This window comes from Bison bison, unplaced genomic scaffold, assembly GCF_000754665.1.
Source record: "Bison bison bison isolate TAMUID 2011002044 unplaced genomic scaffold, Bison_UMD1.0 scf7180017864029, whole genome shotgun sequence".
Taxonomy (NCBI): domain Eukaryota; kingdom Metazoa; phylum Chordata; class Mammalia; order Artiodactyla; family Bovidae; genus Bison; species Bison bison.
In genome coordinates, this window is record NW_011494601.1 from 2,366,431 (window position 1) to 2,380,072 (window position 13,642).

The 13,642-nt window shown below is 42.3% G+C and overlaps 1 protein-coding gene across 3 annotated transcripts; it reads left to right on the plus strand.

Annotated features, from left to right (window-relative positions):
• Nucleotides 1-3,692: 3,692 nt before the first annotated feature.
• Nucleotides 3,693-13,464, plus strand: TMEM254 (transmembrane protein 254). Of its 3 annotated transcripts, XM_010834162.1 has the most exons (5): nucleotides 3,693-3,855; nucleotides 5,163-5,266; nucleotides 5,446-5,505; nucleotides 10,782-10,844; nucleotides 13,098-13,464. In XM_010834162.1, exons 1-5 carry the CDS (start codon nucleotides 3,718-3,720, stop codon nucleotides 13,108-13,110), a joined length of 378 nt encoding a protein of 125 aa, XP_010832464.1. In that variant the 5' UTR covers nucleotides 3,693-3,717; the 3' UTR covers nucleotides 13,111-13,464. The 3 variants fall into 3 exon arrangements, with proteins under 3 accessions (XP_010832464.1, XP_010832463.1, XP_010832465.1); XM_010834161.1 differs by lacking the exon at nucleotides 13,098-13,464 and having other exon boundaries at nucleotides 3,694-3,855; nucleotides 10,782-12,495; XM_010834163.1 differs by lacking the exons at nucleotides 3,693-3,855; nucleotides 13,098-13,464 and adding an exon at nucleotides 3,868-4,214 and having other exon boundaries at nucleotides 10,782-12,495.
• The last annotated feature ends 178 nt before the right edge of the window (nucleotides 13,465-13,642 follow it).

A 13,642-nucleotide genomic window follows, 5' to 3' on the forward strand; every position in this document is an offset into this window, starting at 1 on the left:
ATTTCTCCCTGAAATCTTGATTCCAGCTTGTGCTTCTTCCAGCCCAGTGTTTCTCATGATGTACTCTGCATAGAAGTTAAATAAGCAGGGTGACAATATACAGCCTTGATGTACTCCTTTTCCTATTTGGAACCAGTCTGTTGTTCCATGTCCAGTTCTAACTGTTGCTTCCTGACCTGCATATAGGTTTCTCAAGAGGTAGGTCAGGTGGTCTGGTATTCCCATCTCTTTCAGAATTTTCCACAGTTTATTGTGATCCACACAGTCAAAGGCTTTTTCCCAGAAATATATCTAATTATCTAATGGCCTGTTTTGCCTGTTTCCTCAAAGCACTAAGTGGATCATCCTGTTCTTCATCCTCAATTCCTTTTAGGTCAGCAACTGCAGTGATCCTTGTACAGCTGGATGATGGGCAACATATTGTTTTACAGTGCTTTTATTACAAGTTCTGACATTTAATTCATCCACATCTCTGAGGTAGGAATCAATATGTCCCTACTTTACAGATAAAAAAACTAAGGCACAAATGGGTTAGATAATAGTCTCAGCTTGGAAAAGACCCTGATGCTGGGAATGACTGAGAGCAGGAGGAGAAGGGGGCAACAGAGAATGAAATTGTTGGACGGCATCACCACCTCAGTGGACATGAGTTTGAGCAAATTCCAGGAGGTAGTGAAGGACAGGGAAGCCTGGAGTGCTGCTGTTGTAGCCACGTATTTCAGGAAACAAACTCACTCAGAAGGACAATGCAGATAGTGGAGTGCAATTTATTACACCAGCAGGCCCAAGGCAGAGTCTCCTCTTAGCCAAGGACCTCGACCAGTTTTTGTGAAAACCTTATATAACCTAAGTATACGTGCCCAAACCCACCTCCCCACATTCCCTGAAACTAGCCTGAACAAAGGAAAAGAAAGATACAATCAAAGTTAACCCATGATTCATATGCCTTAAGCCTAGGTAGTTAACAGTGGACAATTATCAATAGGCCTGTGGTCATACCCTAATAATAATAATAGAATTTATGATTCTATTCAGTTACACAGATAATTAGGGTATTCCTTTAGGCGATGGAGAGTCTAGGTACGAGCTCTGGGGCTGTTCCATCGGCCGGGGGGCAGGGGGCGGGGGTCTGGTTTTCCAGTTGGTATGCCATTCCCATAGATCTGGGCATATAGCTCAAAGTCCATAGTCCAGCCCAAGATGGAGCCCTGCTTTCAAGATGGAGCCTGTTCTGTCTGTTTCCTCCTTCACTGCAGTCTATGGGGTCGCAAAGAGTTGTACACGACTTAGTGACTGAACAACAAGCTTACACAAAATGTTAATGGCAGAGCCAGGACTTAAACTCAGTTTCCCTGGTAGCTCAGCTAGTAAAGAATTCGCCTGCAATGCAGGAGACCCCAGTTCGATTCAGGGGTCAGGAAGATCTGCTGGAAAAGGGAATAGCTACCCATTCCAGGATTCTGGCCTAGAGAATTCCATGGGGTTGCGAAGAGTTGGACACAACTAAGCTACCTTTTCCGGAGAAGGCAATGGCACCCCACCCTAGTACTCTTGCCTTGAAAATCCCATGGATGGAGGAGCCTTGTGGGCTGCAGTCTATGGGGTCGCTAAGAGTCGGACACAACTGAGTGACTTCACTTTCACATTTTCACTTTCATGCATTGGAGAAGGAAATGGCAACCCACTCCAGTGTTATTGCCTGAAGAATCCCAGGGATGGTGGAGCCTGGTAGGCTGCCATCTATGGGGTCACACAGAGTCAGACACGACTGAAGTGACTTAGCAGCAGCAGCAGCAGCAAGCTACCTTTTCACTTTCACTTTCTATCTGTCCACCAACATTGCTCATAAGTTCTGTGCCATATGGATCCATACATCTTTAGTAATGAAGAGGAAGAGCATTATTTCTGTCGATCCAAAACAAATTAGACTGCGGTATATTTCTCCAGGAAAGAGATTTATTCCAGGATCAGCAGAGAATTACAATTTGGGGTCTGCAATCATGTGAACAACAACACAAGCTCCCGCCACCCCACCAAAGGGAAGAACACTTTGAAGAAGAAAAGGACGTTGGGAAGGCTGTAGAAAACAGAATCCATGGGTTTTCTTTGGCTGAGTCCTTGCCAGGAAAGAAGATTGGTCTTCCTATCAGCCTCTGCCAGCCTCACAAGGTGTGAGAGTGCCCCCTGTCAGCATCCCAAGTCTATTTAATTGTCGTTTCCATTTATTATTAACTTTTTACATTTCCCACAGAGTACAGTAGAGCTTAAGTTCAAAAATTAGCCCCATAATGAATAGGATACAGAGCCCACAAATAAACCCATGCACCTATAGTAACAAAAGAGGCAAGACCACGCAACGTTGGAAAGACAGTCTCTTCAACAAATGGTGCTGAGAAAACTGGATAGCTACCTATAAGAAAAAAAATGAAATCAGATCATTCTTTAACACCATACACAAAAACAAAGCTCAAAATGGATTAAAGACCTAAATGTAAGACCAGAAACTATAAAACTTAGAGGAAAACAGAGGCAGAACACTCAATAACATAAATCAAAGCAAGATCCTCTATGAGCCATCTCCTAGAGTAACGGAAATAAAAACAAACAAATGCGACCTACTGAAAAACTTCTGCATAACAAAGGAAACAATAAACAAAATGAAAAGACAACCTACAGATTGGGAGAAAATATTTGCAAATGATGTGACCAACAGGGGATTAGTATCCAAAATTTACAGACAGCAGACAGAAGACCTAAATAGACATTTCTCCAAATAAGAGACACAGTTGGCCAAGAGGCACATGAAAAAATGTTCAACATGGCTAATTAATTATTAGAGAAATGAAAATCAAAACTACAATGAGATATCACCTCACACTAGCCAGAATGGCAATCATCAAAAATCCACAAACAATAAATGCTGGTGAGGGTGGAGAGAGAAGGGAATCCTCCCACAATGTTGGAGGGGATGTAAATTGGTACAGCCACTATGACGAACAGTATGGAGGTTCCTTGAAAAAACCTACAACTAGAGCTACCATATGATTCAGTCCCACTCCAGCATGTATCTGGAGAAAAACATGATCCAAAAGGATACACACACCCCAGTGTTCACTGCAGCACCATTTGCAACACCCAAGACGTGGAAGCAATCTAAATGTCTATCGACAGAGGAAGGATGAAGATGTACATACATACAGTGGAATGTCATTGAGTCATTAAAAAGAATGAAATAATGCCATGTGCAGCAACATGGATGGCCTTACAGATTGCCATACTGAGTGAAGTAAGTCAAAGAGGGAAAAATATCACTGGACATCACTTATATGTGGAATCTAAAAAGAAATGATACAAATGAACTTACAAAACAGAATGAAACTCACAGACTTAGAGAACACTTGAAAGTATCACAACATTGTTACTCAGCTATATACACCCCAATACAAAATAAAAAGTATAAAAAAAAAAAAAAACAGACCTAACAGACCTATAGTTATCAGAAACATAACGCACCATTCTATTTCAACACCATTATCTTAAGCTCCGGAAACCCAGAGAAGGTGGGGGGGTCTCCCCTGCAAGATGATGACCAGCCCACCAGGCCAGAGTGGATGGGGACTCTTTCCAAGTTTCAAGGCCACAGACTCTTCTCTCTTAGGGGAGAGAAGGGAGGAGCTTTTGCCGTGGTCCCGCCCCAGCCTTGCCTTTATCTCCCCCATGAACTGCCGGTGGCCAGCCAGGCATCCCATGATGTGCGCTGCAGCGATGGGGAAGGCAAGAGGAGATGAGGCTTACTTCCAGAGGAGTAGTCTGTTCTGGGTTACTATCATCATTCTCTCTTTTGGCTATTACACGGTAAGGACAGCGGGCCCCGAGGAAGGCGAGGCGAGGGGCTGGAGTGCTGCCTGGAGGTGCAAGATTCCACCTGGAGCCGTGGAGTGGTCGCAGGCGCAATCGCGGCTCTCGGGCGCTCTGAGCCAGGGGACTAGACCCGGGAAGAAAACGCAGGCGCACTCGTCTGTCTACGCCTTTCGCCTGTGTTGAGATCTTGAGAAACCAGCTGCCCACGCTTTCCCTCCCTACCCCATGACTAAGTAACTAGATCTTTCAAAATGGTGGCGAAGTCGGAGGCTGGCGGGGCTGCTGCCTCCTACTTCCGTGTAGCCAGACCCCTGCCCTCGCTGGTCACGGTCCTGGTGCTGGGATATTTCGGGGTAAGGTGTGTAGTACGGCGCGGCGCTTCTGTTTTGGCCCGCCGGGCTCCCGTAGAGCCAGGGGCACTGGGGAGGGGGAAGGAGGGAGGTCTTGCGCTTGCGCGGCTGGCGGTTGCCTAGGTAATTGGCGTAAGCTGAAGTTCAGTGGGCTTGTCAGGTTTTCGCTTGGAAATGTTCCTGCCTTTGCGTCTCCAAGGTTAGTAGGACTTGTTCAGGTCTGAGTAGAACTAGAGGAGAAAGAGGCCAAGTTGACAGTTCTAAACCTGCCAAGACAAGATAGGGCTTCCAAAGCAGAATGTCTGAGGCAGTTGGAATTGCTTGGAAAATGGGGATGAACCTAAAGGTTGGGTAGAATTTAAGTGGTAAGAAAGGATAAAGAGGATGTGCATATTATGACATAGATGTAAAATCAAGAAGACAATCTCTACTGAGATAAGCAACAACTTTTTTTTGAGAGACAGAATTCATTTAAAGAATACAGTGAAAGTGAAAGTTGCTCAGTCGTGTCTGAGTCTTTGCGACCCCATGGACTATACAGTCCATGGAATTCTCCAGGCCAGAATACTGGAGTGGGTAGCCTTTCCCTTCTCCAGGGGATCTTCCCAACCCAGGGATTGAACCCAGGTCTCCCGCATTGCAGGCGGATTCTTTACCAGCTGAGCCACAAGAAGATACCCAAAACGGTGGGTTGCGGAGTACTACATTGTGGAATTCAGTAAGAACAGAAGTCAGCTAATCTGGGTACTAAATCTGATAACCACATAGTTTCCTTAGCAGAAATCTTCCACTGAAATGGCTTTTAGAAAATAGAATTCAAGAATTGAAGCCCGTATGGCTTGGTTCAGAGTTGCTTTGGTCTGTTGTTTGTTCTTGCAGAATCAGGATTATTTCATAGCGTTGGTTAAAAATACATTGAAGTGATCTAAAAGCACTCTGGTTCTCTTTCAGTGGATGATCTTCTGGCCTGAGAGTATTCCTTATCAGAGCCTGGGACCCCTGGGCCCCTTCACTCAGTACTTGCTGAAGCATCATCACACCCTCGTGCATGCTTGGTAAGTAGAGCTCCAGAAATGGGATGTGGACCCCACAGTTTCAGTCTCCCTGGAAGGCCCATGGTTGCCTTCTAAAAGTGGTGCTCGTTCATATGAAAGCACTTTTCTTTTGGAGGTTTTTCTGTTAGAGCTCATCAGCAGAGGACCATCACCTTAAACGAGGCTGACTTCTGTTTCAGGTATTGGCTTGCCTGGATGATTCACGTGGGAGAGTCCTTGTATGCCATTGTATTGTGCAAGTAAGTGTTTTTAACAGATCTCTGTTGCTTTTCACTTGGTATCTCACATAAGTGAAGAGTAGCCACATTTGAATAATTCATGCGCTTGTAGGCTGAGAACACTCTCAGGATAGAGTTGAAGTCCCACACCTAATACTGAGCCTCACTCAGTACTCAGAGGGAGTACTCAGTAAATAGTTAATGAATGAATTCATTTCATTTATATTAATGAGTCAATTATTTAGTCACTTAATTTAGAAAATTTTTTTTCTTTTTTTTCCAAAAATCTCCCTGTAGCCCCAACTAGAAGGAAAGATTAGCAGGTTGCCTTCTAATTTGAAAAAGAGCTGTAGTGACCTAGCCCAATGATTCTCAACCCCTAGTTTTGCAACTGAATTACCTGAAGAGCTTTCTTAAAATTCACTTGTTTGGTTTCCAGACCCAGAGATCCTAATCTGGTAGGCCTTGCTTCAGGCACAGGAATGTGTTATTTTTTTTCAAGTTCTGTAGATGATTCTGGGATGCAATGAAAGCTAAAAGTCCTATGACTAGGCCCTACTCAGCAAATGCCAGTGTAAATAATAAATGTGAGAAAACTACAAAAAGCTTCTCTTTACATTTGGACTTTATGTAAGCATACACTGAAAGTAAATGGTTATAGTAATGCCAGACTGCTTTACAATTGAGTTTTTTTTCTTTGGCTCAAGATTAATTACCACCTCTGTTTTTGTGGTACTACTTCTAAAAGTGGAAAATAAGATACTTTATTATGTTTTAATAATAAATATAATTAATATTTCTTGGGTGCACACTATGCCAGACAACTGCTAACTGACTTAAATATATTATGTTACTCCACCTTCTGTTTTATTAAATGAGCTGGACTTTCTAGGAGAGGAGCATAAAGCAGCTTTATTTTTTTACCTCTCTCCAGTCCCCTGTGGATTATTGTCTGCCTCCCACCATAGCCCTGGATCAAATCTAAAGCAGGTCCATAGGTTGTCCAGTCAAGTTACAAAGTTATTAAAACTATGAACTTTCATCAGATTCAGTACATCTGTTCTTCAGCCAAGGCTCGGCAGGCTGCCATGGGGAAGAGGGTGTAATCAACGTCTTCACTCTCCCTTGGGGTGCCGGAAGTATATGTAAAGGAAGCAGGGCATGATCTGCCTTGTGATCAGGCAACTGGGTGATGTGGCAGTTACACACCCATTGTTGATTCTTTCTCTCCAAAGGGTCCCTGGTGGGTTTTTGAGAAACCGCTCATCACCAGGGATCTCCCTTCCACAGTTCCCCTGATGGTTCCTTCAACCTTAGTCAGCATGTCATTTGCAGTTTCCCCTTTGGGTTGATGATGTTTTCCTCTTATTTAGGTTTCTTCTGCCCTTTAGTTAGGCCTCTGGGGCAGGGTTGCTTTTAAGCCCATGCACACCAGTGCCCTTCCACAAGACCTGTAAGGCTCAGGATGACAGCTTCCTTATCCCTCCATTGGGATAAATCTGTAGGTGTGTGCTGTTTCCTGCACAGCCATGTATCCTATCAGGCAGCTCTACTGGTATTTAAACTTGTGAGTCAGATGTTAACCCTCCCACAAGTCACAGGGGACTCTGGTCAGGCTCTCTGAATGGTTCTTTTGAAGCTGCTTGTCAGGCTGACTTGTGATAGGAGGTGCCACAGCACCAGTACCTCTTTCTGAAAGCCTCTTCACTTCTCAATGACAGCTCAGCTTGGAGGTGTGCAGTCCAGCCCTCCAAATTACAGTGTTGGAGTACATGACACCTATTTTGCAATTGGCATATGAAGCCTCTAATGAAAACAAAAAGACTCAAATTGAACATCCAGCTCTCCAGTTCTTTGAGAGGAAGTGGGAGAACAGGCATAGAGAGGTTAGAGCACTGTTCTCATGTTCCTGAAATCATTTATTTATGGAGTAACATGTTGCAATGTATCATTGGTCACTGTAAATCAGAATGAATATTCCTTTTATGAATGAATGAATACATTTAAATGAAAGAATCACTAAATGTGTTGTTGTAAGGCAGAATAAAGCAGTTTTCCTCCAATTAAAAAAAAATCATGAAGACATGCAGAACATTTGTAGCCCTCAACCCCAAATTCCACTGTCCAACAATAGAAAGGAATTGATGAATTCCATTTAACTAGACATTAGATTGGACTGGATGTTTGACTTTATAGCTGCCATATATATATACATATAGACACAAACTCTTCTATAATTTTTCTGTTGTCATATATGCCTATTTTCCCATGTCTATGCCTGTAAATTGAACTCATTCATTTCATTAGTACATAATATTATATAGATGTGTCCTAATGTATTTAACTAATCTTCCTTCTGATGGACTTTTAAACCTCGAGCTTTTCTAAACTATTATAAATAATTCTGTGTGAATGAATTTCTTGTATGTCCTGGCCCACTGTGATATATATTTCACCTTTTTATTGTTTGGTGGTAGAATCTATGAATATAGTTGATGCTTATCTACTGACCTCATACACAGTGACCTTGGTAAATTCATTTTTTAGTTCTAATAGTTTATCTGTTCATCTAATTATTCATCATTAATGATTTAAAAGATCCCTTTACATTTTCTAGGTACCTGGTTGCCTATAGAAATAGACAGTTTTATTTCTTCCTTTCAACTCCATATACCTTTTATTTAAGTTTCCTTCACTGCACTAGCTAGTAATGAAAGGTTGTTGCTGAACAGTGAAGAGATGCCAGGATTCTTGGCTTCCGGAGGAGAGGAATTCAATCTGGGGCCAGTGATAAGCCTTGCTCGCTCAGAGGCTTTATTTTTGTGTAATAAAGTTTTGTTAAAGTATAAAAGAGAGAAAGCTTCTGATATAGACATCAGAAGGAGGCAGAAAGAGTGCCCCCCTGCTAGCCTTTAGCAGTAAGTTATATACCTATTAGCAAGCTGTTAATTAGAGAAGGGAGATGTCTCAAAATTCAGTGGCACTAGGCCCTCACCCATAACATGCATTTTGATATAACATTGGCACCAGGTGAGTCATCCCAGGCCATAAAATGATTGACATGAATCTTGAAGAAAGACAGGTTTCCAAGTAAATATATAGATAGTTTCATTAATATAGATTAGGAGAACAATATATGAGTAAAACATACAGGTTTGTTGAGCCCTTATCTGTTATGGAACCAGATGCCATGATCTTAGGTTTCTGAATGTTGAGTTTTAAGCTCACTTTTTCATCTGGTCCCATCACTTCATGGCAAATAGATGGGGAACCAGTGGAAACAGTGAAAGACTTTATTTTGGGGGGCTCCAAAATCACTGCAGATGGTGATTGCAGCCATGAAATTAAAAGACCCTTGCTCCTTGGAAGAAAAGCTATGACCAACCTAGACAGCATATTAAAAAGCAGAGACATTACTTTGCCAACAAAGGTCCATCTAGTCAAAGCTATGGTTTTTCCAGTAGTCATGTATAAATGTGAGACTATAAAGAAAGCTGAGTGCTGAAGAATTGATGCTTTTGAACTGTGGTGTTGGAGAAGACTCTTGAGAGTCCCTTCTACAGCAAGGAGATCCAGCCAGTCCATCTAAAGGAAATCAGTCCTGAATACATTGGAAGGACTGATGTTGAACCTGAAACTCCAATACTTTGGCCACCTGATGCAAAGAACTGACTCATTTGAAAAGACCCTGATGCTGGGAAAGATTGAAGGCAGGGGGAGAAGGGACCACCAAGGATGAGATAGTTGGATGGCATCACCGACTCAATGGACATGAGTTTGAATAAACTGTGGGAGTTGGTGATGGACAGGGAGGCCTGGCGTGCAGCAGTCCACGGAGTCGCAAAGAGTCGGTACATGACTGAGTGAACTATCAGTTCTGAGTCTTAAGCAGAACCGACTTAAAGAAAGACAGAGTCTAGGGTAAATACATAGTTCATTAACATACCTTAAGACAAACATTTCCATCAGAAAAACGCATTGGTTAGCTCAAAGTTTGAGAAAAGTTAAGTTTAGGTGGAACCAGGTGTGGTCACAGCAACACAGAATTTTAAGAGAAACCTCTTTTTAAATTTGTATGGAGAAGGGGGAAAAATATAACACTAGTAGTTTGTTTCCTGACCGTTTAAGAGAGAGATAAAAAATGTCTGACACTTGTAGCCTATTTCCTCTGTTTGGAGACCCCTGGCCTTTCTGCCTGTTACCCTCTCAGTAACCCAGTTCATTGTCAACCTGAAGTGGTAATAGTAGGCATCCTGGCCTTGTAAACTTTCAACACTCTGCCTCATGTTTTTTCTAGAGTTGTATATTGTATAGATCTTCTCTATCAGATTAAAGTTCTGTTCTCTAAGTTTTCTAAGAACTTGTATTAAGAGTGGATGTTGAATTTATCAAATGCTTTTTCTGCATTTTTTATGATCATACAATTTTTTTCCCTTTAATCTGTTAGTATTGAAAATTATATTGTTTTTACATTTAAAAAATATATATATATGAGACTTATTTATATAAAGATGAAACTGTCACAAGTCAGTCACTTGAACTGGGCCATTTTCTTTTGACCTTGGTGTTAAGCAGTTTAGTTTGAATGGGTGTATAAACAGTATTCATTATTTCCATGTGCCAGGCCCTTTACTAACCACTTTGTGTAACTTATCTCAAGGTGAGATAAACACTATTCCTGTTTTTTCAGATGAGGAAACTGAGAGTGAGTGAGTGTCTTGCCCAAGGTCATGCTGGTAGTTGGCCAAGCTAGGATTTGTTTTTTGTTGTCTAGTTGCTAAATCATGTCCTACTCTTTTTGCGACTCCACAGATGGTAGCCCGCTAGGCTCCTCTGTCCAGGGGATTTTCCAGGCAAGAATACTGGAGTGGCTGTCCATTTCCTTCTTCAGGGGATCCTCTCAACCCAGGGATAGAACCTGGGTCTCCTGCACTGGCAGCACTGAGCCACCAGGGAAGCCCAAGCTAGGATTTACATCTAATCTGTCTTCAAAACACTTGCTTTGAAGCCATCCCAGTGATTTTTAACCCTATATGCTCATCAAATCATGTGAGAAATAGTTTCATAATATCATCCCCTAGGCAGTAGCCAGACTTTCTCAGGGAGGAGTGTATCCTCCTAAATGCATAAGAAAAACTAAAGTAAATGAACTAACAATTCAAGTTAAGAAGTGGGAGGAAAGTGCAAAATAAATGCAATGAAAGTAGGTAGAAGTAATACATTTTTTTTAAAATGACTCCTGTGAAACCATAACACTAAGATTCTGGTGGATAGATTTTTCTCTTTTCTCTTTTTAGGTCTAAAGGCATCACGAATACTTGGACCCAACTGCTCTGGTTCCTACAGACGTTCCTTTTTGGGTTGGCATCTCTCTATTACTTGATTGCTTTTAGACCAAAACACCAAAAACAAACTTAAAGAAGATATCCAAAAAAAACTTGTCACTTTATTGTACACTTGAAACTAATATAATATTTTTAACCAACTATACTTCAGTTTAAAAACATTTTTTTAATTAATTAATGAATTAAAAAGAGAGAGAAAATATAGCATATAAAGTTCCTAGGGGGAGAAAAGAAGACATTCAAAAGCCTTCTCTATACTTTGATATTCAGCCTCATCTTTTTTGAGGGGTGCTGTGTTTACTTCATCTTCCTACTTTCTAGAAAGTTAAGGCCCTCTAGTTATTCATGATTCCCTCACCAGCTCTAGTTAAAGTTAAGTAGATAGTAGAAAAAGATTTTAGCTTTCTAATTACACAGACTAACGTATTTGGCAAAGTGCTCCCAGCTACCTTCCTGTAGTCCTTGGTTGCACTGACATTCTCCCTGTCACCTGCTTTAAGCCACATACTAAGTTTGATATACCCTTGCTCACACCTTCTGATTAAAACACCTTATCCTTACCACCACCATCTTATCAGCTCTCCTTTCCTCCAATTTTTTTCTCCCCACTTAGTCCAAAATAGAGTGAGGCCTCCACAGCACATCAATTCCACCCACAGTTATTAGACACCTGTGAGGCAGGATCTTCTCCTCTCAGGCTTCCATTTCACATTACAGAGAAAGATAAGGAAGACAAACAAGTGCCTGGAATGGGGTGGGCTGAGCAGCAACACAGAGGACATGCTAGGAATCCAGAATAAAGGATTGGAGAATGCCTTTCCTGCCCTCCCAGCCGGAAGTGGTGTCTCCTTTCACTCGGGGCCTCCGACACGGTGTTCTGTAGTGTGCGGGTCTGACGGCCACTTTCAGGTCAGGACGGCAGCTGAGACAGCTTCGTTTTTAACCCTAACACCTGTCCCATCACCTCACACAGTGTTTACTCTGATTTCACATTGCACTAGTTCAGCAGCATTCCGGTTTTTATCTGAAAACTGCAGGGCCCGTACAGTGTACACCTGTCTCAGAGAAAAGCACAGAACTGCCCTTGACTCCCATCTTTCTATGGGTCTCCTTCAGTGTGGGAAACCTGTATCTTTTCCACACTTTCCTATTCTTAATTACTTTTCTCCAGACTGTAGATGTGTCCTTCCCGTTCTGACTTACTCAGCCGTTCCTGTTCTAGAGAGTCTAGCTCATGGTCCTCCAGCTAATGACTACCTCTCATTCACCTGGCTATCTCATGACTACTAACTGGCTGGGGCAGAAGGGTTATTGGCTGTGGCCTCTAGGAGACTGTAGCTTCCTTTCCTGAAGGCCCCCCTTGCTTGTTGGCTCACTAGGAACTAGACCTTAGTTTTTTCCCATGACACAGTACAGCATGTTATTTGTTTCAAACTAATATTTGTGAGAAACAGATCCCTCTCCCTGCTTCCCACTAAAAAGAGGCTCCTGGTAAAACCACAGCCATGAAAGATGGTAGACTATGAATTGCTTTTGGTGGAGAGTGACTTCTGCACAAAAATCCGGGTCTTTCCCACTGCTTCTTTTGTGATTGAGGTGTTATTAATGGTTTCAAAGATAATATAGCAGATTACTGAATAAAATGTGAATTGTATCTCCAATTAAATGCTTTTCTGGTATGTCAGTTTTTTATACACTCCCACACATTTGATACTTCTCTTTCTCCAACTGACTCTATTCTGGAACTATTTGTAACAGGGTTTTGTTTGTTTTTCCACTGAAAACAAAATGCAGGGGATTTCCCTGGCCATCCAGTGTCTAAGACTCTACACTCTCAATGGGCCTCCTCTATGCAGGGGGCCCAGGTTCGATCCCTGGTCAGGGAACTAGATCCTCCATGCCACAACTAAGATCCTTGCTTATGTTTCAAGAGCTGCCTATAGTCCACATAACTCCTCCACATCTACCAAGTCGTGGGTGGATATGAGCATCTCCTTTCACTGCAGGATTGGCCTCCTTTTGTTTCTATTACGTTTCATTCCGTTTGATACAGTCTATGCAGCAAGTAAACGGAATACTGTTTTTAAAGGCAGAAAGTATAAAACATGTAATTTTATTTGGGGTATTATCATGGCTTAGAGCAGAACACATCATAGCAAACTGTGGGTCGTTGATTTTTTGGACCCATAAGCTGCATCCTATGGGGTGAAGTAACACACAGAGGCCAGACTAACTGGATCTCATGTTCCTCCCCTCCCTCTCCCACAGCCCAGGAGTTTAGAAGTCTGTGAAGCAAACAATAAACATAGAGACATCTTGGACTTGTGTTGCAGTCACAGTGGTTATATGGGAGAAACACCTATATGCAGTTTGGATGAGAAAAGGCCAAGCATGTTGGAAGCAACCATGGAGGGCAAATAGACTAAAACCCCAGAAATACCAACAGCAAGTAGAGTTTGGAAGAACAAGAAAGGACCAATAGAAGGAACAAAAACAAAACTAATGACCTTCAACAACCAGGACTTGTCTCCCTGAAGTTATCGGCCCGTGACCTTTTTTCTTAAATGCAGAATGCTACAAGAGAGTGTTGGAGAAGGAAATGGCAACCCACTCCAGTATCGTTGCCTGGAGAATCCCAGGGACATAGGAGCCTGGTGGGCTGCTGTCTATGGGGTTGCACAGAGTCAGACACGACTGAAGCGACTTAGCAGCAGCTGGTTTACATTTGGAGAAGGGAATGGCAATCCATTCCAGTATTCTTGCCTGGAGAATTCCATGGACAAAGAAGCCTGGGGTGGGGGTGGTGGGGGTGC